The sequence below is a fragment of the Neltuma alba genome, unplaced genomic scaffold (genome assembly GCF_004799145.2).
Source record: "Neltuma alba isolate B1F8T4 unplaced genomic scaffold, ASM479914v2 tig00002374_pilon, whole genome shotgun sequence".
NCBI lineage: Eukaryota > Viridiplantae > Streptophyta > Magnoliopsida > Fabales > Fabaceae > Neltuma > Neltuma alba.
In genome coordinates this window covers 404,774-430,067 of record NW_021632837.1, presented here as the reverse complement: position 1 = coordinate 430,067, position 25,294 = coordinate 404,774, and the positions used below count along the sequence as shown (strand labels likewise).

General features: G+C 38.3%; 5 protein-coding genes across 6 annotated transcripts; 2 read left to right on the top strand and 3 right to left on the bottom strand.

The window, feature by feature from the left end:
- Window positions 1-985: 985 nt before the first annotated feature.
- LOC114723631 (uncharacterized) lies at window positions 986-2,929 on the bottom strand. The gene is made up of 4 exons (XM_028909837.1): window positions 2,382-2,929; window positions 2,051-2,113; window positions 1,852-1,926; window positions 986-1,639 (listed from the first exon to the last, which is right to left on the bottom strand). The coding sequence occupies exons 1-4, from the start codon at window positions 2,733-2,735 to the stop codon at window positions 1,244-1,246; spliced, it is 888 nt and encodes a 295-aa protein (XP_028765670.1). The 5' UTR covers window positions 2,736-2,929; the 3' UTR covers window positions 986-1,243.
- A 3,886-nt stretch (window positions 2,930-6,815) lies between these two features.
- On the bottom strand, window positions 6,816-10,433 carry LOC114723641 (protein IWS1 homolog A). 2 transcript variants are annotated; one of them, XM_028909847.1, is made up of 4 exons: window positions 10,035-10,433; window positions 9,719-9,919; window positions 9,550-9,620; window positions 6,816-7,250 (listed from the first exon to the last, which is right to left on the bottom strand). In XM_028909847.1, the coding sequence occupies exons 1-4, from the start codon at window positions 10,332-10,334 to the stop codon at window positions 6,944-6,946; spliced, it is 879 nt and encodes a 292-aa protein (XP_028765680.1). In that variant the 5' UTR covers window positions 10,335-10,433; the 3' UTR covers window positions 6,816-6,943. The 2 variants fall into 2 exon arrangements, with proteins under 2 accessions (XP_028765680.1, XP_028765690.1); XM_028909857.1 differs by having other exon boundaries at window positions 9,719-9,841.
- A 3,972-nt stretch (window positions 10,434-14,405) lies between these two features.
- Window positions 14,406-15,145, top strand: LOC114723660 (snakin-2-like). The gene is made up of 2 exons (XM_028909883.1): window positions 14,406-14,561; window positions 14,651-15,145. Exons 1-2 carry the CDS (start codon window positions 14,432-14,434, stop codon window positions 14,830-14,832), a joined length of 312 nt encoding a protein of 103 aa, XP_028765716.1. The 5' UTR covers window positions 14,406-14,431; the 3' UTR covers window positions 14,833-15,145.
- A 1,177-nt stretch (window positions 15,146-16,322) lies between these two features.
- Window positions 16,323-19,229, bottom strand: LOC114723620 (hexokinase-2, chloroplastic-like). Its single transcript, XM_028909825.1, has 9 exons — window positions 18,773-19,229; window positions 18,513-18,663; window positions 18,238-18,420; window positions 17,714-17,788; window positions 17,488-17,643; window positions 17,313-17,408; window positions 17,097-17,227; window positions 16,862-16,943; window positions 16,323-16,777 (listed from the first exon to the last, which is right to left on the bottom strand). The coding sequence occupies exons 1-9, from the start codon at window positions 19,048-19,050 to the stop codon at window positions 16,439-16,441; spliced, it is 1,491 nt and encodes a 496-aa protein (XP_028765658.1). The 5' UTR covers window positions 19,051-19,229; the 3' UTR covers window positions 16,323-16,438.
- Window positions 19,230-20,795: 1,566 nt separating this feature from the next.
- On the top strand, window positions 20,796-22,768 carry LOC114722967 (WEB family protein At1g75720-like). Its single transcript, XM_028909091.1, has 2 exons — window positions 20,796-21,026; window positions 22,121-22,768. The coding sequence occupies exons 1-2, from the start codon at window positions 20,886-20,888 to the stop codon at window positions 22,577-22,579; spliced, it is 600 nt and encodes a 199-aa protein (XP_028764924.1). The 5' UTR covers window positions 20,796-20,885; the 3' UTR covers window positions 22,580-22,768.
- Window positions 22,769-25,294: the final 2,526 nt, after the last annotated feature.

Here is a 25,294-nt window from a genome sequence, read left to right as displayed (position 1 = left end):
TAATTTATTAATTTGTTCCAGCAGAATAGAAATTACAATTTAACTAGAGACAACAGAGTGTGAAATGATTCACTTCAAGATTTAATTATATATATTTCTTGTTCATAATTACGTGTGAATGTACACTCAGGACGTTATTTTTAAGAATTATATACTTGCCATGGTTTTAATTGTAATTTGATGATATGATATAAGTTAGTTTTGAATGAATAATATTTTATAGGTTGATTTTGCATATGATTCGTAGCCACTCAACAGATGCAACAGGGCCATAACAACAACGTTTCATTGTGTGAAGGACGATGACCTGGAGATATGTTTGTCTTAACCTGGCCATTTAACTAACTCTGGTTGTTAAATATATAAGCTTAAGTAGGTAAATGACATGCCTTGATCTTTCATGTGCTGATGTGGTAAATGGAAGCGCGGGGATCTGAATCTGATATTGGCGTGAAGAGCCAGTGCAAATCCGGGTCCCGCAATCATTGCCTCGGAGCGGGATAAACAGTGCCGGATCAGGGAGTCGGCGCATGCCTATTTTGCTGATCTGCCCTCCCATTAAATTGACACACCACGAATTTCTCCGCGGGGGATTACTGCTTTCCGGGAAGAGTCGGCTTCGTTGGAGGAGAGACGGGGCTGCTTCACCCCTGTGGAATTCAATCCACCAAAGTCTCACAATTCAAGTCTGCCCACGTGGCCAATTAGTGCCCAGGATGTTGACCCCTTATTCTATTAACGGTTTTTTCTCCTATGGGCGAATACACTTATACACCTTTGTTGACAAAGATAATCATTGATCAGGGCCAAATCCTTCTACTTTTAAACACAGAGGCCCTCTTTTTTTTTCTAACTCAATCCGTGGCATCCGACAATTTTTTTTTTGGCACCCTTCTGCTTACACATTTTTCTGTTCCTTTTTTTTTTTCCTTATAACAAATAGGTACTATAGCTAATAATTACCGTGAACTTTAAGCTCAAAGAAGATTTAAAATATTAACATACTATTTTTAAATAGATCATTTATCACCAGCACATCACGTATCCAACAAAATATTCCGCAGATAACTCTATTCTACAATTTTTGCGAGTCGCGATCCTATCAAATATATCAGTATCACGAGAATGAGAACAATTTCTTCCGCATCAAGCCATATACCACTTAAGGGCAAAACTGTAAAACCCACAAATGGGATAAGGAAATAATAATAATTTTAATAATAGAAAGGGAAAACTCATCTACTCATCTACTAGAGGAACGTGGTTTACTGGTTCCCATGAAATTCTTAACCCTTTTAATCATGATCCTCTTCTGCCTCGCCTGAGCTGCCATGAACCTAGAGAGTTGCTTGTTAGCCAAACTTAGCTCAAAGGGTTGAGAAGAATCAACTGGGATTGTGTCGTCGGGGTAGACGTTCAGATCAGGAATTCCAAACGGAACGATGCCTGATCCACTAGTTGACGGCAACGACGTCGTTGGTTGACAAGACTCGCCCGCTTGGCAGGCGATTCGCTGCCCATCGTGATGACGCTGATCAGGATCTCTATTTTCAGCCATGGAAGGCGAGTTCCCCGAGGCATTGGCTCCTTGCAAGCCCATGTTCATAGAGGAATTCTCCTTTTGACGACCAACACTCAACTGTTTGGGAAAAAACAATTCAACATGGTTTAGACGTACATCAGATAGAGCCAGCGATAAAGTAACATAAAACTCAGGGATTAAAAAAAAAAACAAAAGAAAAGGAAAGAAACTCAAACTAAAGGAGCAGAAAAAAGAAGGATAAGCATTATGGAAGGGGAGGAAAAGGAATAATATGGAGGGGCAAAAAAGAAAGGAAAAGAATTGACTACCTCTTCTTGCCGTGCTTTCAGCTTCAAATTGTGGGCTTTCAGATCGTCGTGATAACGTTTCACATTATCTATCTCCTATTTGAATTTCACAGATCAAACAGTAAGCAAGAAAACCAGATACGGCACCTATCTTTTAGAACTAAAACTAAACGCTACGTCTGTCACTCCGGGCAGAGTAAATGACGGGGAAAAAACTTACCCCTAGAAGTAATTGTTTGCTTTTCGTCAATTCTTCTATCGTCCTCAAAAGGTCGTCTCTCTTCTACAGATTTTAATAACAACAAAAGTTCAAAAATTGGATAACGAAGAGATGAATAAGCATAAGTAAATTATTATACATAATTATATAAAACAGAGTTTTTTTGTTTTAAAAAAAAAAAAAGGCATTCGAAGAATCGAAAGCACAGGATCGGCAAAATCCCGTTACATCAGAGCAAATAGAGGAGGAAAAACTCACGAAGAAGCCATAAGAGAGCAGAGTGAGATAATTAATGAAGGTGAAAAGACGAGAGCAAGGCAGCAAAACATACCCTTTTCCGGGATTGTTTCTTTTTCAAGACGACGGGCTTCTCGTCAGATTCGCTGGGAGAAAACGAAAGAGGGGTAGCAGGACTAGGAGCATTAGCCTTGACCACCGGTAAACTATCGGTGTCGGATGTCTGAGCAACACCATCTTTAGTAGCGGGATGCGACGGCGACGGCGTTTTAGACACTCGAAGACGGAGACGGAGAGAATGGGACTGATAAGAGGGAAGGTCAATTGCAGATCTCCTCCTCCTACAGCCCCAGGCGGATGGTAACAAAGAAGGGACCTCAGATTCAAAGACTAGTTGCGGCAGGCGAGCAAGGATTTCAAGAACTTGAATCTCCTCGGGAGTTAACATGGTAGAGGCAGAGTTGGGAATCGAGGGGAATTGCCAATGCGTTGTTTTGCTCTGTCGCTCGCAATCCAGAGCTGGTCCAAGTATCCGCAGAAACAGAGGAGCTTCAGAGCACTCTGGGATAGATAATACGGAGAGAGGGGAAGGGAGGGGGAGGGGATTGGATGAGAGGGTTGAGATGAGAGAGAAAAAGGGGAGTGATGTGTTGGGGGTAGGGTGAGGGAGGGAAGGAGACGAAGAGAGTCGCAAAACTAAAAATAAAAAAGGAAAGGGCAAAACAGGGCGAGGCGGAATCATCTGACACGTGTCAAGGAGGGAAAGATTGAGGCTCACTAGGGTTTATATAGAGCTTTATATGGTAAAGCCTCTTCTGCGTCCACTTGGATCCTTGGACTCTCAGACCCCGAATTCTTTTTCTTCCATTCTCAAATCAATCCTCATTCCTTCTGTTGCTAACCAAGTACCGCATCTTTCACTTCTTCTTTCTTTTTAACTTTTCTTTTACCACACGTGTATATTTAAAAAAATTAATAAATATAAAAATAATTCTTATATTTAAGATTAAAATTAACTTAACAATTAGATCGACTGATGAGTATATATATATATTCACTCAGTGTGTAAATATCCGCAAGTAACACATTTACCTTTTTATATTCGATCGAGCCCTTGAGGCCTCACTCGAACTCTTCTTCCCATTCTGTTTTATCCGTGCTTCCATGGTTTAATGGTTTTTATTCAACATCTATATAACTTTTTTTGTTTATTTATTTTAATAATAATTAGTCTGGTTGTTAGGATATTTTATTTGCTCATTTATCGTCTTCATGAACCACAGATTGTCCAGAGAAGGAGGTAAAGCGTGGTGACATGGGAAGCTATCATCAGCGTTAAACTGAAATTTCATCAGTTCAACAAAAATAATTACCCAGTAATATTCGCTGGTCAAACAAAAGAAGAAAGGAAATTAGGGAAGTGATTTATGTGATTGGAATGATGAGCTGCCTAAAATCGATATCAACTTTGAAATCGAGCGAAAATATAGGGAAATTGCTTGTGGTGGATAAGAGGAAGAGTGCGCGCTCAATTTTGGTCACCGAGGCCAAATAAAATACTCCTCCGGTCCTTATTATAAGACCCAATTTGACTTTTTATTTGGTCCTAATTATAAGACTCAATCCATTTTGTCTCTTATATTTATGTATTTTTTTCCAGATAATCCTTCTAATAATGATAGTTTAGCCAATATACTTAATTAGTAAGGATATTTTAGGAATGACAACACTTATTTATTATAAATAACCAACTTAACTTACTTCCTTAATCTCATCAAATAAGTCAATTGGGTCTTATAATTAGGACCGGAGGAGTAATGATTAGTGATAAAAACTACTCTAGCGGATCACAGGATTAAAATTTCAAAAGTGGTTTTGTTAGAAAGACACGAGTTTGTTCAAATATTCCTGTCTTAGGTTTTATGCGCCCAGAATTTTTAGTTAGCGTGATATCTTTTGTAATCCCAATTCCTACACCGATGATCTCATGCCACCCATACGAGCCCAATCTTTGTGCTGATTTCTCGGCAATTTTGCACGTTTGGACCCCTTAACAAACAAAATGCCGTATGGACGCCAAATCTCATGTATTGATGATCATTGATTGTATAAATAAAATAATACCTTTTTCTTATTTCTTTTTTTAAAAAAAGGCATCAGAGGGGTCTTTTTAAGAATTGAAATATCAATAAATGATTTCCCCTTCATAATATAGCGGGGAAAAAGCTACAATGCACTACACTTGAGGAAAAATAGACTATGTACGCATTGACTAAATGATACGATATGACGACCATACATACCGTACAAAGGATATGCACCCATCTCGTTACTTTGTATTTGTCTTTGTCGTTCGAATTTGCAAAGCAGAATTGCATATATTCTTGTACTCATGTGATGCTCTCGCACTCAAGAAAAGAGTGCAAATATTCAACTCGTAAATTGTCGCAACAATATACTCCTCTGGTTCTTAATGTAGGACCTAATTATTGAGTTGGTTTTGGTCCTAAATATAAAACCTATTTCTCATACTTATCAATACTTTCTAAATTACCTTTATGGATACTTCCTCAGCCATAATCAAGTAGAAGATGAAGGGGAGGTATTGAAAAGATGATTATGGTGTTTTAGGAAAAACATGTCATATTTATTATAATTTACCAGCTTACCTAACTTTCTTAATCTAATCAAATTAGTTAAATAGGTCTTATATTAAGGACCGGAAGAGTATAATTTATGACTTGTTATATATTCATACACGTGGCTCGTCTTCACACTTATGCTTAAAATGTTTAAAGGATTCATTACTTTTTTTTAATTTTGTAATGAACTGATTTTTTGATTAACTAACTTGTCTTATGCCATCATACTATACCACGTGATAGTGATAAACTAACAACTAGTATATATTCAAACTGGTGTTGCGTTTTATTGGACATGTGAAAATTTAGCTGAACTAAAACTTGAAAGCTCATCAATATTTACGTCGATGTTTATAAATCGTACATTTAAAAATTCTCACATTTGCGGCGGCATTTAAATTTATAACTTCTTGAATTAATGACGAAATTCTTACTGGCTGAAATAATCTTCGTGAAATTGGTACTCGCTTGACAGAGAAGTATAGATACACATCTTAAGGTTTCGTAGGTCACATAAATTTCGAAGAAGTTGATAAATTGATGAACACAACTAAAAAGAAGCAGCTATATTTTACATTAATTAAAAAAATTATATATGAATCCATCAGAGGAGATTAGGAGAACCTCGAACAAAAGTTTAAAACACCACAAAATTTTTCCTTTAAATTAATATTTAGCTTTGAAAAATATTTTTATTTCATTTTAAATTTTCAAAACCATCATACGTTTCAAAATATACATATTAACCTGGTAATCAGAAATTATGAAATTTAAGTTTCCCAAACTAAAACTTCAAATCAACAAATAACAAAGAATGCTTTATTTATTAGTAAGTCAAATTAAATTATATACCAAACCAAACAAAGAAAGACAGAAAACAAACGTATTGACTTAATGACTTCCAAGAAAACGAGAGAATGCAGATGCCGCGCAATCCCCATACAGCACCCTCTTAAAGCCCTAACGGCGGCTGTTGAAGCAGCAGGACATTGAAATCCAAGAAACAAAATACTACTAGATAGACATTAAATCGCTTGAGATGGTAATTCAGGAGTCAGACCAGGTCAAACCAGTCATATTAAAATATAATAATTTAATTAAAAATAATGAAAAATAACAACATTAATAATCACTACTAACAAAATATAAAAAAATATAACAATAGTTTGATTGTAACAATAACAAAATATAATAATATTAAAAATTTTGATCTTTACAATTCATTAATAATTAAAATTAATAATCATTGGTATCAAGATTATTACTAAAATTCATTAAAATTTATAGTGATTGAAATATTAGAAGCTAAATGGAAAAAAAAAAGACCAATAACAACATAATCATTTAAACCGGCTCACAACAATTTCTACCAATTCAATACCGGTACAACTCTTGACTGGTTTAATGCCTAGACCGAACCTACCACTAGCCGGTTCAATTCTTGGAACTCTAATGTTACTTATTTAGTTTAACATCACAAAATCCATCATATATGATTAAAACCAATTATAAATTACATTATCTATAAGTACTACCTCCAGTCTTTAATACAATATCTTATTTGACTTTTATTTTGCTCTTAAATATAAAATCTTAATCTACTTTATCTCTCATATTTACCTATTTTTTTCAAAAATAATGCTTATAATAATAATTATTTTAGCCAATAATATATTTGATTAATAAAGATATTTTAAAAAAGATAATACCTATTTATTACAAATAATTATATTAACTAATTTTCTTATTCTCTTTAAATTACCCAACTAATTATTATATTAAACCCAAAGTTAGTACTTTACTTAACATTTAGGTTAGATAATTAATTAATTAAAAAGAATCATATTTTATTTCTTTTAAAATTTTCCTGACTGCCGCATGGAGAGATTTATCTAAGAAAGTGGTCAACCCCATTCGCAGATATAAAACCATAGTGTCAATCACATTACAATTGTCTAAGATTTAAATCGAATGTAAGAGAAAAGTTTCGTCAACATGCCAATTACCGGAACAACTAGGCCTCTTTCCTTTTCTTGGCTTTGGGTAATATAAGCTCGTCGCCGGAGTCAGAGTCAGTGTCAGAGTCATCCTTCACTTTCCGCTTCTTGGATTGCTTCTGTGTGGAGGCCGCTTTCTTATTTACTACACAAGGCACAGGGGTGGATCGTGTTTTCTTCTTCACTGTTACGGATTGGCTGCGGCTCTTCACTGAAGTTGCTGCCTTCAATGGCGAACTCAACTTGCTCTGCAAACCTTTCTTTTGCTTCTTTTCATACACTTTCATTGCCAATTCCTCAGGAAGCAAACCAGATTCCATCATCCTGCAGTTACACTCTATTATTATGGTCCTTTTTCCTCTCCCACAATAGTAGCAACTATACCATAAGATAGATATCAAAAGTTTCAACAAGAAACCGTTCAGATCAACTACACTGAGCAACAGCACCGATACATATCCATTAAGGGCACTGTTCATTCCAAGCGTTATACCGGCAAAACAAATTAATTATCCAGAAGCTAGTAAAGGATAACCTTGTGGACTACTCTCCCTAAAAACAAAGAAAAGAAACGATAAAAGAAGCACACTTGCGGGAGATATCTTGCATTACTAGCTAGGGTAACAGTCAAACAGCGTCTTCCCCTTCATCCAATTTCAAACGCGCATTAAGGAACCATTCGCATATAATCATCTTACATTCCTTAATATCTATGGTAGATAAGATCTACAACTTTGGTATAATAATTGAAATTTCAAACAAAAATTGCAGAAGTAACTGAAGCTGAAGATTCAAAGACGTAAAATTGCAGCAAACTTGGTCTACGGGTAATATTAGTCATTTTTTATGCCATCAGGTAATGAGAATATCTACAAATTTCTTCTGAAGTTCAGAATGCATTACTTCAATAATTCTTTAATGAATAACTCTAGACAAATTTAAAACAAATATATTAAATAAATACAACAAGAAACCCCACAAAACCCCAAAAAAAAAAAGAAAAAGAAAAAAGAAAACTTATAAAGAACGTGAAACTTGAAAACTTAAACATTCGGTCTCATATATTAAGGGCTCGTGTCTAACCAGACTATTTTTAACTATCAAATTGGGCCAGTTGAATCGCTAGCGATGAGTCCAGATGGATGTAAACTCAGCATATCACAACTCCAATGCCATGAACTCACCTAATTACTTAATCAGATAGGAACAACAACACAAGAATCATGGTTCCCATACTAGCAATGAAGAAGAGATAGATCTGATCTCTGAATTTTAAATCAATCCATTGCAAGGCTAAGAATTGAAATATTAAGGGTATCATATTACACATGCAAATCCAACATGATTGGCAAGAAAATATGAAAAGTTAGACCAATGCTTTTACCTCATGAGATCACACTGCCCATTTAACCCTTGATTTGAAAGTCACTAAGACAATCAACATGGTCAAAACATTGATATAGGTAGAACACTTGTAGCACAAAACCCTCCCAAATGCTGTAGTGTATAGTGCAAAGTGTTGTGCCAGCTATATTAAAGCACAGCACTAAAATATATAAACAACACAGTTTCCGATAAATAAAATGTGTATTGAAAACCAAACTCACATTAAAAAAATAATTAAGAAAATAACAACACAATATCAGCTAAGAATCCTAACAAGGACTTAGATAATCAAAGCCATCAATGTCTATTGAATCTGAGCTTTATCTTGAGATATCTACATCAATTCCTCTTCATCACATATAAACATCCTAACATCATCAATGTTTATCATTCTAGGCAATCTCAATTTCCTCTTCATCTTGAGTTTTTCATTGTTCATCAACTATATCAAGAGTTTCGTATTTTAGCTTGCTGTCCGCCTTGCCAATTGATCACTCATTGCTTAAGTCAATATCTTTCAATGAGATGGGGCCAGTGGCATCAGAAGATTCAAATTTTTCTAGTCAAATCCCTGCTAAGCTATACTGAATCATAAACTATCAATCACTCAAGGTCAGGGATGGGTTGAGTGAATCTCCGACGACAGCCTATGCAAAGTATAGGACTGTCGTTACCATATAGTCCTGTAGCTCAAGAGCTACAACTATAGAGGAGCTACAACAGAGTTGCAAGACCATGTAGCATAGCACCAAGAACCATGCTGTAGAGCCTCAAGCTATGGCGGCCTATTAATATCTGTGAACACCTTGTTACAATGAAATTTAGCTCACAAATGCTGATATGTGCTTTGAAAGTTGCAATGATACTTTATTCCAGGCATATGCTTAATGATGGTCAAACATATCACCAAATTACACGAAGCATGATAATCCTTCTGTCAAAGTTTGTTAGTCATTCATCTAAATGCCTACTCCTCACTCACAGACGCAAGCGTTTCAAAGGCTCTTAATCTCTTATCATACTGACTCTATAGTGTTATTCTCCGCGGACCCAAGGCCAATCATAAAGGCTACCCCTTTATCCCACATAGTCGAAAGACAAATCATTAGTCTTTTCAACTGATGAAGAAAATAGAAGAAACAAAGCATTCAAAATAGCTTCCTCCAACCTCCAACACAACAGTTAAATTTTTATTTTTCAACATGCTGTAAAAATGGAGATGGGCAGAAAAGCTCACCACAGCTGTGCCATTTCGCTATCGGGAGCTTGCTTGTACAGAGTTTCGTAAAAAATCCTCAGGGGGTCTTTCTGAAATATTTGTAATTAAAAAAAAAAAAAAGTAATCATCACTCAAGCCTCTGCGCGACAAAGTTGGAATGAGCTAAAACATGAAAGCAACGGCACACCTCTTCCGGCGGATCCCGTTTCTGCCCAGGTAAATCGTAGACCTTCCTTTGTTTCTTCTGCTCGCTAGCAGGCTCACCTTTCTTCTTCCCTTCCTCTTTTATCTTATTCTTCTTCTTCGGTTCCTTTTGCCCCAAACAGTCACATCCATTAATTTTAATTTGGCTTGGTGATACAAACCTTTGATGAACCAGAACATAGAACTCCATCCATTATACAGAGCAAATATTTTACACTTAGCGGGGGCACGGAAGATGAACAATTAAGAGGATGATTAAGGCCCCTTTTTTGCGTTTTAAAAGAGAAAGGTCGACAAACCTTTTTGAGGCTCACTGTGGAGCTCCGTTTGGCAAGTGGAATGTCATCGTCGTCGGCGCTGTCTTCAGGCTCTTCCTTTTTGACTTTAGGTTGCTTGGAGCGAGACGCGGAACTAGCAGCCTTAACGGGTATTGGAGAATCATCTGCTTCAGGTTCCTCCTTCTTCACTTTTGCAGTCTTGGTGTGGGGCTTCGCATTTGCAATCGTGGCCTTGATGGCCTTTTTGGAACCCAAACTCTTCTTGTCCTCTTCCTCTTCTTGATTCTCAACCTTCACGGCCGTTGAATCTTCTGGAGGCATTTCTCAGGAAAATCAAACGAGGATAAAAGGCGCAAAGGGAGGAGGGAGAAGCAGAGGGTTTTGCAAGTGAATCCGAAATCCGAATTCAGAACCCCGGGATTTCACCACTCAACTCTCAGGTTTTTAAAGTTTGAAATGGCTTGGGCTGGTTCGATGTAGTGCGAGACTTGGGTTTTAATCAGTTCAGCGTTACGAGTTAGCCCAAAACAATGTCCTATCACCATCACTCTATCAGGCTTCAAGTACACCGCCGTCGGGTTTTAGTCTGTTGCAAAAATTGTCGCGAAATGTATAAACATGTGCGGCTCTCTCTGGAGACCGAAAAATGATGACACACTTTCAAGCATCAAGAGTGAGATTAAATCATTTTTGTCGTTTTTTTTTTGCCAAATTTTTTTCCTTTTTAAAAACACTTATTTTAATATTATGTGTGTCCTATTAAAATTTACAAGTTTAATCTGCTCTAACGTTTAATAGAAGTAATTACTTAGTGTTCAGAAAAATGTTTACTTGTTATATCAGAAGTATCATAAATATGGTAATATTGCCGCAGAAAGCATAAAACATAAAAGAATAGTATAAATTTGAGTATACCGGACGATCATAAACTAATAATCTGCCTTTCTCTTCCAAAGAAATTCCCGCCAACGAACGTAAAATGAAAAAGGAACGTAATTTTTCAACCATGAACACAGAACATTACTGATTCGCAGTTGTCAAAGGGATTGAGCACCAAATTATAAAGTTTTTTGCTACAACCAAATTATTTAGTAATACCGGTTAGCTCCGCCTAGCCTGAAGCAACGAATAAGTGAGTTGGGCTGCTAAAAATCAGCCCCACTGGTCCACATATTCAGTGGGCTGAAACGTGGGGCCCTTTTTTTTAACATCTCCGCCTCCCCACCCCTTTCTCTCCGTTTTTTTTTTTTTTTTTTGTGGTGGCTTTTGCAAAACACTTCTCCGTGATCCTAATTTCGTCACGACCGACCCATCGTCCGTGGGTTCAACCGGTGAAGGGGTGAGACATATGACCAAGTTGGCATGTGTTCGATCCCTGGGGAGTACCACTTTGTTGTGGTTCCAGTCGCGGCACTTGGAGAGGCATCCTAGCTCCTAGGTGCCTAGGTAAACACCTGAGGGTAATTGACGGCTCGCCATGCCCAACATTAGTATGACCTAGGAGGAAGGGAGATTTTTGCTCTGCCCTTGGATCGTGGGTGAGCCCAACCCCTTTCCAAAAATTCTATACCAAAAAAAAAAAAATCGTCACCGACCGCTTTTTCATAATTGATCTCTCTCCCTCCCTCCCTCCTCGTTTAGAAAAACATGTGAATTATGAAGTTGTGATTGTCAATTCTGAGGAGAATTCGGAATGGTATTCTGATTATTAGTTATGACCGTAGTGAATTGTGATTTATGTTAACGTTTTGACAATATGCTTTTCTGAAGTGCGATCGTGGATTATCTTAGCCTAATTTTCTATTTTTGGAAAAAATGGAATGGCTAGCTTGGCTTGTCTGCTTGTCCTTAATGAAAACTGCTAAAATTAGAAGTAAAAAGTTTTTAATGTGAAACCGAGCATATATTTTCTTTTTTTGGTTACCTGGTATCCATTGAGCGTTCAAAAAAGAGCATGTGCATGTATACACATTTTCTTCTGGTCCTATTTATATGATAGGAAAAAAAAGAAGACATTTTTTAATCCTATTTATAGGATATTTAGGAAAAAAATTTATATACATATATAATTTTATCCTTCATTTATTATTATGTCAACTTTATTTATATGAGGTATAATATATATTAAATATAAATAAAATTAAAAAATTGTTGAATTTTAAATTAGAGTTAATAAAATTTAAGATTTTTTTTTGTTGATTTATGTAAAATACATTGAAAGTTACCATGTAAATCATATTCCAGACTGAATATCTTACCAGACTTAACGTTATTTTATTGAAAATCAGCTTGGTGTTCGCAATGATTATGATTGTGATTAATGATTCCGCCGGTCTGGCGAATCAGCGTTTTTAACGACGATTCTCTGCAAGCTCATATATGTTGACTCGCAACGCAAATTGTTGCACTCTCGCTAGCTTTTCTCTCATTCTCGTACGTGGTTTCGACTCCCAAACATTTAGACGAGTTTCCTATTTCTTGTAGACGAGCCAACTGTTGATTACAGAGTAATGTGGGAGATTTCGGAACTGGAAAAAAAAAAAATCATTTCTTCACCTCACGTTATCTGCATTATTTTAAATTTTAAATTTTGTGAGAGTCTTTTTTTTTCCACTCATTTTGTACGAATATATTTGTATCATACTGCCGTGGATAGTTTTTTTTTTAAACAAAGTTTAATTAAATGTGTTATTGTATATTATTAATATACAGAAGATTTAATCCTGATTCTTAAAATCAAGGAGTGCACGAACTCAACTTTGAATATAATGATCTCCAACATTATTTATAAAATAAAAGTTAATACTATTTTTAGTCTTTAAAATTTTACATCATTTTAGTCCTTCTCTTTAAAATTTAAAACCAATAATTTTTTAAATTTGACTTTGTTTTTATTTTAATTCTTAAGATTGAAAACTATTAGTCTTTTTCTTGAAATTTAATCTTATTCTGATCTGATTAAAATTTTTTATTCTTAAAACAAGGTTAAACCCAAAATAAGATTAAATTTTAAGAATTGAAATTATTTGTTTGAAATTTCAAGGGCTAAAATTATTGGTTTTAATTTTTAAACAGTAAAATTAAATTTTAGAGAGTTAGTGACGGGCCGAGCTTGCATTGTACCACCAATATAACAGGGAGGGGGATGCTTTTGGCACATCAGCCTCGGCCAAGCATTGATTGAAGGAATTCACTGACACCGCGAGAACCCACTTGGTTTTCCATTATTGGTTGTTTTCGAGGTGAGCGTGACGGCCAATCACAGACAAACACGGACCCCCACTCTGATCCCGATTCCAGGAGCCAGTAACCTTTCCCCTTAATCCCAATGGCTTCTCGGCAAACCAACACAATTTTTAATTTTTTTGGATCGGAAACTAACACACAATTATTTGCGCCTTTAGCACCAATGTTAATTGCAGGACATGATGACGTGGAACTGGATTGACACGCTTTCATTTTCAAGTAATATGAATATGATTAGGATCTAACACTCTAGGAAAGCCTAGGTTGCATTCTTAATGTGGTTGGCTGATGAGTCGTCCTCTAAGTCCAGCTCGGCCTGCTCTGTCCTGGAATATTTGGTATGTATGAGCAAATGACAGCTGTGGCAGCGCCATGGTGGGCTTCCTCCTCCACAAAAACGCATTATTCTCAACACAGTCCTCCTCCATTGCATCCGTCTGATCCATTCGCTTTCAGCAGCTCTTGCAAAGCCTATCTCGCCGCAAGATGTCTGTCTTCCTGTCTCATCATATTCATTTACACTTTTGAGCATTAGCTTCAAGCCGAAGCACCGCCCTCATTTGGCATGCTCATCCCCACCTGCTCCGGCCATGTCATCTTTAACTTCTCCGTACGTGTGTTATTAGTAAGTGCCACATAATTTGTTAATAATCAACAACAATAATATGCCATGGCTTGCCCCGATCAAAGGGCCAAGGCAGCCAAAGGCAATCATCAGTACCGTGCCTGCCTAACTTCTTGAGTTGTAGGCAGTTGGTTGGTTCAAAATCGATGATAACGTTTTTAAGAGTAGAGTCTAATGATTGATACGGATGCAAGGTGTCGCATTGTTCAAAACAGAAACTGAGAGATACTGTGAGAAGGAGCAAATGGGAAGACGTTCTAGATACTTGATGGCATCCACCACGTAAAGAAAAGTATATCAGTTATTATCAGCTTTGCCTCTGGATGCTTCCAAAGCCGATTTTGGCTACCAAATGTTCCCTCACCAGTCACTGCCACCTCTTTCCAATTTCATTTTTCTTCCGCCTACACTCCATCCCAGTGGTTCTTGTCCCACAGTAACAAAGCGAATAGTGATGTACCCGCACTCCCTCCTCCGCTGCTCCTATAAATAGCCAACCCGCTTCCCTCATTCTCCGCACACTCAACCATAAACGAGCATTTCACCCATGGCTCTCTCAAAGCTTCTACTGGCATCTCTTCTCCTCTCTCTTCTCCTTCTCCATGACCTCGTCGACGCCGATCAAGCAGTACAGGAAAGCGTTATGCAGACGCCGGGATCCGTGCTTCAGCAGATAGGTAAGTGCTTCTGTGAGTTTGGTTGAAGAGAATAATAGCAGTGTAGGATGATGGCATGATATATGTTGTGGTGTGGGAATCAATTTCAGACTGCAAAGGAGCATGCAGTGCGAGGTGTCGTTTAGCGTCTCGGCAGAGGATGTGCAAGAGGGCGTGCGGGACTTGCTGCCGGCGATGCAACTGCGTCCCACCGGGCACTGCCGGCAACCAAGAAGTGTGTCCCTGCTATTACAACATGACCACCCACGGCGGCAGGCGCAAGTGCCCTTGATTATTATATACGCGACTCCCTCAGCTTCATCGTTACCTGCTCCGAGCTTCTATATATAATAGAACTCTCTTGTCTTCAATAAATATTCGAGCTCAAGCGCTCTCTTTCCACTGTGTGTACCGTGCGCCTGTCCTTCTCCGTTCTCCCACAGTACTTCTACCCTACAAAATCAATAACCATGCACGATGCGAGTGTGTGTGTGTGTGTGTTTTCGTAATTAATTTCAGTTGTTCTTGTTGTATTTGATCGTGTGTTGTGCTACAAATGACATGGATTAATATTTTGTGTGTGTATTGAAACTTCAAGTTGCCCATCATCATCATCATCAGAAAACGGAGGGGGTCCCGACACCAGTATTGCCTCTGAATTATAAATTATAAACATCACCGTCCTCAATACCTACGCTGACAAAAACATCATTTCGCTGTTCTTTCTTGACCCCACTCTTCAAGAATATCTTGAATAATGCGGCAATTATTATTAATAATTATGATTACAACATAAATATTTGGTGAGACTTAATTTTAGCCCATTCATCCACATGTACATGGCTGCGTTCAGTTTCAATAGTGATAAATGTCAATATATCAATTTAAAATGTAAAAGTTATATCAAGTTATGCTATCATGTGGCGTGATTCGTTCAATTTGAATCAATATACAAAAAAAATATTAAATCCATGTATAAACATCAGTGCATAGTTTCTCAAGTTTTCATATTAAATCTTCAATGAAAATCCAAGGGGGCAAGAACTTCTTTTAATAATCTTTAACAAACAACATTTTTAAATACACACATTTGATCATCTAACTTTATATGAGATTCTATTTTTTTAAAAATGTTTTTTCAATCATTTAACCCCAATACTGTTAGCTTTTTTAAATGGTAGTTTTCTGCACCTATTATTATTATTTTAAAAATAAGACTTAATTTGTTGTCACTATGCAAGATTTTTTTAATATTTAAAATTTTAATGTTACAATTTTTGTAATTAAAACTAATGATAATATGAAAGTACTGAAAGTATGTCTTATAAAATTAAGATATCAAAATAAAACTTTATATATTGCCATATTTTCATTGTTTGGGAAAAATACAAAAGCAAAACATCTAAATTTAATTAATTTTAACAAAAATTTAATACTACCTCCGGCCCTATTTATATGATCTCATTTGTAAATTACAAATGAGATTTTATAATTAAAACCGAAGGTAGTAATTAAATTTTAATTCAGAATTAAGAATTTTATCATGTTAGAGCGTACATGATAATCTTGTCGCCGGTGCATTGATTTTTTTTTTTTTTCCTGGATGATTACTATTTTACTTATTCAACGTTTCAATGTTGAATGTCTTCCGTTTTCGTAACATTTAAATGACTAGATACGAGAAAGATCACACTCCTCCTAGGCTTCTTCACGTCAGTGGGATCGTATAGAAGCTTCATTTTCATGCTAGTAGAGAACCTCAGGCGCATGGGAGAAGCAGCAAGATGCAAAGTTTTATCTAAAATATTAAATTAGACTAGAATTCAAAAATAATACACTGATTTATTGCTCTGTACTATATGTTCCCTGCTGACGATAGATTAGCGAAATCCATTTTCCTAAGAATCGTGCTTGTACATGGAATTTGAAGCAGCCAGAAGAGCAGCCCCTATGCCAGATCCATCTTTGGAATGTTCTATTACCAAATTGTTAGAGTTCTCAATTCCTAGAAGCTCCATGACAGAGTCTCTTAAGTATGCTCTGTATTGAGGATAATTTTCGTATAAGCCCCCATCCACAGCCACAACTGCTCTCTTCCCAAAGACGATGCCTTTGGAATCCTGTTCCATTTTAGACAGAATCCCCACAATTCCAGCACCAGCTAAGCGCCCACCACGCTCTGTAATAGTGTCACAAACCTCTACAACGGTCTTCATTGCATATAAATCGGACTCAATCTGAAAAAAGGGAAGAAGGTTATGGAAATTGAGAACATCCAATAACAATTGCTATTGTCACTTGTCAGCAAGACTGCGAGTTACCCCTGCTATGTCGTAGAGGATCGATCCAACAGCTTGTAGATCATCGGATTGGTCCCGCTGCATTGCACATAGATCTGGGGTCCTATTGGATTCATTCAAATACATAGAGTGTAACCCAAACAAGACAGAGATGCAAAGAAAAGGTAAAAACTATGAATGCAGAATAACCAAAAAAAAAACTTTATCAATCTATGATCTAACTCTAAATCTTAACTGCAGCAAATTCAATCGTTACCCAATTATAAAAGGCTTGGATAGTTTTTGTGGCACAGAATTTCCAAACAAACCGCCCACTTGAGCCATTTTCAACAGCACTCTTCTTGCAATTTCACCTAGATACATTCCTGAGATTGTCTTCTCGAAAATCTGTTCATTAAGTATGAAGAGATAACGTTCTCATTGCTGCTCTGCCAACACTGAGGTTAAACCGGAAGATCGTTGTATGATTTACCTGCTCACCAGGATTGATGCTAGCTGCATCCATATCTCGATCGTATTCAGTTAAAGGGAGACCATTTGAGAAAGCCCCCCATTCAGTACTGATGATCTGGATTAAGGTATGTTTTTGTCAGATTAAAATATATTGGAAAAGCATATAAAGAATGTAATGTAATTAAGGTACTAACCATTCGGCCAGAGGGAGAGTGATAGCCCTTTAACTTAGGAATGGCATCGATCCGCTCAATGTAGCAAGCATTGGTTCCAGTACCCAAAATGACAGCAGCTGTGACATCATTGTCCCAGTACACTGCTCCAGCTAATGTTCCCACAGCATCATTCACCTATTTGATATCAACTAGAATCTCATATCATTGCAACTGTTTACATAAGATAAGCACAAGAATAACGTACCAAAGCAGAAACTCGCATGTCTAGTCCTTGCCTTTCCATAGCCTCGTTTAGACAAGCAACCACGTCTCTTCCTGCCTGTAAAGAGTTCAAGCTTTTCTCCATCATGCTAGTATTGGATAAATATATTTCTGCAACCATTACATAAAGCCAATTACAATATTAATTGCTCCTATTAGGCCACGTTCTTCATAGTCTGAAATCAGGTTCAACTTTTACCACTAGTTTTCAGTTCACATCTTGTCCGCCCAGGAATCCCTTTACTCCCCCTATATCTCCAGCAAGCAACGTTGGAATCCATCATGGAGTCAGCGTACTCACACACATCCGTTGGTGTTTTCAAGACCATGGCATTATAATTTTACTCAAAAAACTTATGCTCAAGCATTGTTGAGTACTAATGAGCATTCAAAAGAAAAATCCTCAAGCATATTGACAAATTAAGGTCAGGAACTGACCTAATAAACAATGCACCGCCAAATTACAGACAATAATTAACATTGGTGGTTTACAAAAGAAATGCATACTGTTCCAGAGACTGCGAAACCCTTGGTCCACTTGATCAAAATGCCAGAATCAATGGATGTCTGCTTCACAGGAAATGAAAAGGTGAATCCAACTTCCCTCTTTCTTCCCGGTGTGACGTGAAACTCATCACCCTGCTTCTGCGCAAATTTTGCCAACCCTAAAGCAATGAAGTCGAAAAGCTCCTGCAGCAGCAGGTGCTCTCAGATATTTCCATTACGGAAAGGCACAAAACAAATAAGCAAACATTTACGCAGGAACAGCGTCAAAGGCCGACCTCAGAGGTACAAGACATGAGCTTCTGAGGTATGGATACTTGATCAAATTCTGTGGAAATCACTCGATCTTCCTTTCCACCCAATTGCAATCTCAGCACACGGAAGTTTGATCCACCGACATCCAAAGCATAAAACAATCCTTTCTCAGTCCTTTCAGAATAAGCAACATTTTAATTAACAATTGAAGGAGATAAAGAGATAAAGAAATAAAGACTATGGGGGCACTGAAATATAGGGAGAGGCTTAGAGAGGAAGATACCCAGTGGGAAGATTGTGAACATAGGTGGGTATCATGGGGAGGCCAGAGGCACCATCGGCGGCAAGGCCGGTCCGTATAGCAAGTGACATAGCGTCGGCCACGCGCTGAAGAACAGGCAAAGGAGTGGCACAATCATGTCTGAGTTTGGTCAGGAGGCGAGCAACAGAGACCGCATCAGATCGAAGGGCCATGGAGAATCGAGGCCCAGTTCGCCACGGAGATCGTGGAAGAAAGGATCCAACAGCCAGGGGAGGGGAAGAGATGGCAGCGACAGACATTGTAGCGGATGCTTTGTATGATGAATGTAAGGTTTAACGAAGAAGAAGAAGAGCATAGTAGTAGTTACTGGTTAGGGAGAGTGAAGGCGAATGTTATCGAACTTTTAAGGGGTCGGTAGCGGACCGTTCAATTTTTTTAGTTTTCTTCTTCTTTTTTTTTTTTTGGTCGCAGCACTGCCCAGGTAATGAAGCCGAAGCTCCCGTCAAGTTGGAGTTTGGGGTTTGGGGCGGACAACACTGTCCCCCCAACATCTCTGCTTTGTCTGGATGTGATCAGATGCTCTGACCGACACCCGTGGGTGAAATGGGATGATGAGCCATTTATGGGGGAAAAAAAGAAAAAACAAATGTAAATGGAAATTTTTGTAGTTTAAGATCGTACGTTGACTCTTAACTAGTCACTGAGTAATAAAATAATATTAACAAGTTGAAATATGCTCTGTAATAGAAATTCCTTTTGTTCTACGCCAATGACCAATCAAGCACATCTCCAACCCACGTTTCTTTTTTCATTGTTTGGTAACTACTACTGATGATCCGTCATTAGAATGAAAGAGCATGTATCGTTATTTTGGATGTATTGATGCTTTTCAATGAGATGAAGTGTTGTGATTATGAGATTAACATGTTTATAATGTATATTGAATACATATTCATTCAATTCTACAAGAATAACATTCTGTCTGCTTTTAAAAATCTTATATACGTATATGCTGCTCTTTACATCAGACTAGTGGAGAGCTATATGATTGGGGTGCATTTCAAGAGAAAATATAGGTGTCTTTTGAACTTTGCGCGGAGCTTGAAAAGAAAATAAACTGCTAAAGTTATCACAAAGGATAGAGCTTGGTGTTACTACTTTTATATTTTATGGGAGTAAAGAGGATGGTGGAATATATAGATTGAGACGGCGGTATTGGAACGTTGATGATGATGGCAAGGGGTGAAAATGAAAGGCAGATGTGAGTTTCCAAAGCTGACCAAGCGAGGACTGAGCAGGAACGGAATGAAGCGAAGGCCCAGATTAAAGAAGTGCGGCTCACTCCATAATCCATTCCCGAATATAAAATAAGAGACGAACGATGACATGGCCGTATCTTATTAGCTTATGTCAGTAATCAATCTCCCTCCACGCAAAGTATCCCTCTTCAAATCCTTTTTTTTGTTCTCACTCTGTTTAATTACCCACACTCCGCACTTATTCCTTTCTCCCGGTCATATCCTACACCCCAACTCCACCCGTCCCAAATGCTGCACCATCTCTGATTTTAGCCTCCACTCTACCATCATCCTAAAATGTCTCCATTCTGCCCTTCATCATATTGTACATTCTCATGATTGGTTCCCCACATAGCCGGTCCATCTACCACCTTACATTTCATGCAATAACTCGTTAATTATTTGTTACTTTTCCAGTCAAAGTTGGGAATTAATCCGCTGTGTAAATCAGCAGCACCCGACAGCAGAGGCATTTTCACTCTTAGAAGCAACGGAAACTAAAAAGTTCCATCCCTATGCAACTTTTGCAATTTTTAGGACTCGCGTCCTGCTGAGGAATTACATGCCCGGGTCCAATTAGGTTTAACTGAAAGTCCATTTCATTTAAGTCCGACAATGACTACCACAGCATCAGGCATCAGCATCTACCCACCGCCTTTTTATTCAACAGAATTCTAGTGAAGTGGACGCCAAGAAACGAAGCTCTTCTTTCATATTAATCTCTCAAACCTCGGTATTTCTTTTTTCAATCCCAGGAACTCACGCTTGTCACCAACCTTTCTCTGTCTCACACCAACACCGAGAAAAGGACATTCACACGAGCAGTAGCATCGACAATGAACAAGGAAGACGGAGTGATGTTGATGAAGAAGGCGGAGATTGATACGAGAGCCCCATTCCGTTCCGTCAAAGAGGCTGTTTCGCTGTTCGGTGAGAAAGTCCTAGCGCAAGAACTTTATGCCACCCAGCTCAAAGAGGTCCTCACTTCTCTCTTTCTCTCTTTGTATCCATCTCCTGGTACATCACACACACACACACACACACTCATACATATTTTAATTTATGAATGTTTTTATAGCACGGTTTTCGTCTTTCTCTTCTTCCGACAACCCATTAGCCCTCCCAGTAGCTTCAAGTATCCCTGCATGCTGGATTGCCCCAGTAGTTCTTTTTATCAACAAGTGACCTGTAACCTTTGGCTCTCATTTTAATTCATTCTCTATATATAATTTCACATGAATTACTTCTAATCAACAGAGAGTTATATTAGTTCGAGACAGTCCTTCCTGTGCTAATATGCTGGTGCAGCCCACCAAATTCTTTGCTAATCAGCGTCATGAATAAAAAACAGAGCAAGTACATTGGGTGCTCATAGACAAGTCTGACTTTCCGAGGGTTGATGTTTGTTGTTGTTTCCATCTATTTGCCCCCAGAATTCGTATGGGGGAAAAATTCTCCAGTGTTGTGCTTGCTTCATGGTGGTGCAATCTTCAAGTGGTTAAAGCTGTTAACAGTCCAAGGATACGCTTGCTTGTGTTAGAATGTTCCTGCTTCCTTTTGTCATGTCGGGTGACAGAATAAAGACAGGGACACTGAACAAATAATAAATCACAGCTTAGGAATTTTTATACAATACTTAATTCCATTTTCTTTTTTAATTCTTTTGACATAACATACTGTATCTCAATTGCCTAGCTTTCGTGACTGTATCAATTCAACATTCTGATTCTGTTTTTTAATGAAGGACGGGGCGAGTGATGAGGAGTAGCTTTATCATCACTTCTTTAGGAATATGTAATTGCAAAATCGATCTATACGTATCATTAAAAATGAGATAGTCCTGCATAAAAATTGTCGGTGCAGGGGTAGGTGCTAGTTAAACTAAAAATTGAAACAACTCTGACACTTCACTTCACCCCCATAATCATTGTCTTACATTGTCAGTTTATCTATCAATGACATCACGTAGCAGGAAGCCCTGAGAGGCTGTCAAAATATCTGGTTTGTTGCTGTGCTGGTTATTGAAAATAGAACCAGTATGAGAATCTGATTATGATGCACATAAATGCAGTTCCAGAGGGGAGGGAATGAAAATGGGATGGAAGAGTCATCGAGGCTGGGAAGAGTGGCAGTAGAGCTAGAGGAGACGAGGCAGAATCTGGAGAGGGCGAGAGAGGAAAGCATGTTAATGGCGCATTGCCTGGCGTCTCTGCAGGAAGAGCTGGAACGTACGAAGCAAGAACTCCGACAGTTGAAGCAACGGGAGAACGAGGAGAAGCATGCAGTGGAATGCGAGATCGAAGACGTCAAGTTTGTTGAAAACATGAGCAAGTCGGAGCAGGAGAGGGTGGAGTTTCAAAAGAAAAGGTACGTCACATTTGCGAATCCTCCCTCTGTAGCTCATGTCATTCACCCACAGGGACCTGAGAAGCTGGAGAGGCATCCTTCTCTCAGGAGGAAGAAGAAGAACCCTTTGATTCCCCTCATTAGCATCTTCTCCAGGAAAAAGGCTCACCCTCAAGTTGCCTGAGCTTACTTTCAATACTTTTTACGTACTATGTTTTCACCTGTGCTCTACATTCTTTTCTTCATTTACTTTTTGTATCATACTAGCCGCTACCCTTTAACATATTCCGCCCAAGTGAGAGGACCGTGTCAGCGGAGACGCACATTAAGAGTCTTGTATTAATAACGCACCATTATTACATGCAAATTAAATTTCGTTGCCTTTTCAATTGTTTTTGTTATATTCTTACATAACATAGGTACTGACAATTAATTACGCCTCCTTATTCTGTAAATCAAAATGAGTGTAAACACGCTCAATATGGTATGAGGCTGAAGGCGTATATTCAGGATGCTTTATCACAAACAGTGAACCAACTCACGGATTATATGGACATAGCTAGAGAAGAACATTTACACTTGCAAGAGCCCATTAAAGTGATATAGATGCGCATAATTTCCAGGTACGAAGTTCCAAGTGGTTGTTCAAACTTATTGAAGGATTTCGTTCTCTTTTCAGTTGCTGAATCCTTTCGTTACTTCTCTTCCTCTCTTTTACTCATTTGACCCTGGAATTATAAATGGCTGCTCGGTTGGATCTGGTCCTTCATCATCATCTAACAAGCGCGAATAATAGTGAATAAACGGTTTTACCGAACCAGCGATCATTGACCTTATGGCAACCACAGGTTCTTTTTCGCTATTTCTGCTTGCGTAAATTAAGCTGCAAGCTTTTTGGATGAAAATAAAACGAGATAAGCAGACCATTGATCAGGGATTTTTTTTATACAAAAAATGGAAACCGGAAAGTTAGCGGTGGTAGCGTTATAGATAGGAGGGAGGAAAATCAAAAGAAGCACAATGAAATAGGGGAGCCGAATTGATATTGAGACTCGTATACAATGAATAAATGAGAATAAATCAAAAGGAACGAACCACGTGGCAGCCTTATCTGAGAAGGTCAGACGACATCGGAGTGACGAGGCTGGAGGTAGCCGTCTTGGGCTGACTTGTTGAAGAACTCAATGCAGTCGGAAATGGCCTCGTTGTAATGGGAGTAAGAGGAGTAATAGGAGCTGCAGGAGGTCTTTGGAGGGTCAAAACGGTCGTTGTGTTCGTGCTTATGAGCAGAAGAAGCCTTTCCGGAGAGGAGGAGGAGACGCGCGAGGATCTTGCGGAAGCGGGTGAAGAGCTTCATGGTCGAAAAGGTGAGGTTGAAGCTGAGAGGAGGAAGGTTGCAGTGAGGGTGAGGGCTCGTGTGGCCGTGAAGCGGCTCTTGTGCGTCTATGATGACTGGTATGACGAAGCTCTCCGTTTGAGGATTGCGCTGCATGGTCACCAGCTTCGCCCTGGGAAGTGAAATGCCATGATGAGTGCCGTTCATCTTTTAAAGGGCCAGCCTTTGAGAGAGCCTGCGATTATATTCCATTCTGGAGGGCCTTAAAGTTAAAGCAGCGCCCATGTGGCCACATCATTGGCATGGGCTTCTCCTGTTTTCCCAAACGGGGTTGGTTACAGCAGCTTTCTGGATTACGATCTAATTAAAATGGAAATCAGGAGCACAACATCTCGGCTTGGTCCTCCTAATTTGAGTTGTTCGGGTGGAGCTTTTGACAGGCCACCCATTGATTAGTGGAAAGGAGTTAATGATGATGGACCCCGGCGTTTGATATATAAAACCTTGACGAATCTCCGGAAAATCCTTATTCTGGGACATGAGTGGAAGTGGAACCCATCCGACATGTCCAACGTTATCGCGAATGATTTGGCTACGCCTACCTAATTCCTTAGCTGTTTCTAATTCAATCCTCTCGGCTTTCACGTCAGTTTTCCAAAAGCATAATGCTAGAGTCAGCTCCCTGTCACGCTTTTTCTCAACTATCACTCTTTTCGGTTTGGCATGTTTAGAGTTGACCGCCCTTTTTCCTTCTGATGATTAACTTTTTTTAGTAGAAAATTTTTTTTTTAAAAGAAAATTTTTCCCTTTTTCGCAAACCGCAGTGTAGGACCAAGGATGGCTAGGCTTTCCGCCAGGGTATGCTCTTTCACCGTTAACAGTTTTAAGATAATTATATATATATATATATATATATATATATTGAACCAGATTGCAATTCCTCATGTTAAGTTGGATGGAGCACGAAGGCCCTACCTGTCAACCATCATTTCTTGCCGCCACGTGGCTTGATTTCGTGGGGCTTAGGCCTGGCTTTTCCTCCAAAATCAGAAGCACGCACGCTTCCACTACTTCAAATTCTATCCCAACGCACAGCATGCATATTGGGCTCAGCCCAGTATTGAGACCTAATTAGGCCGAAATTACAATCCTAGGACATTTCACGGTTCACAAAGTTACTTCTCATGCACCTACAGGGATAGGTCAAGTAGAAGTCTAGAAGAGATTAGTTCCTCACAATATAAGAAACCAAGGTTTGAGTCTCTGTTTAAAAAAGGGTCTACATTTAGTTTCCGATAATGTTTCGAATAGAATTACTTCTAATAAGAGGATATCTATGTTTTAGCAAAAAAAATTGCTTGTCATGCTTGCCTCTGGGTTTATTATATTACTAACTGTTTTTTCAAAGTTGTCACTCGGACTTGTTATTACAATATCTAAACACTTTTACAGTATCCAAGGACTAATTAAGTCATAGGAGTAGTTTTTAAAGGAAATAATAGTAATAATTTTGAAACTTTTTCCCAATCGTAATATTACTTCTTCATTCAATTATTGTTTTCT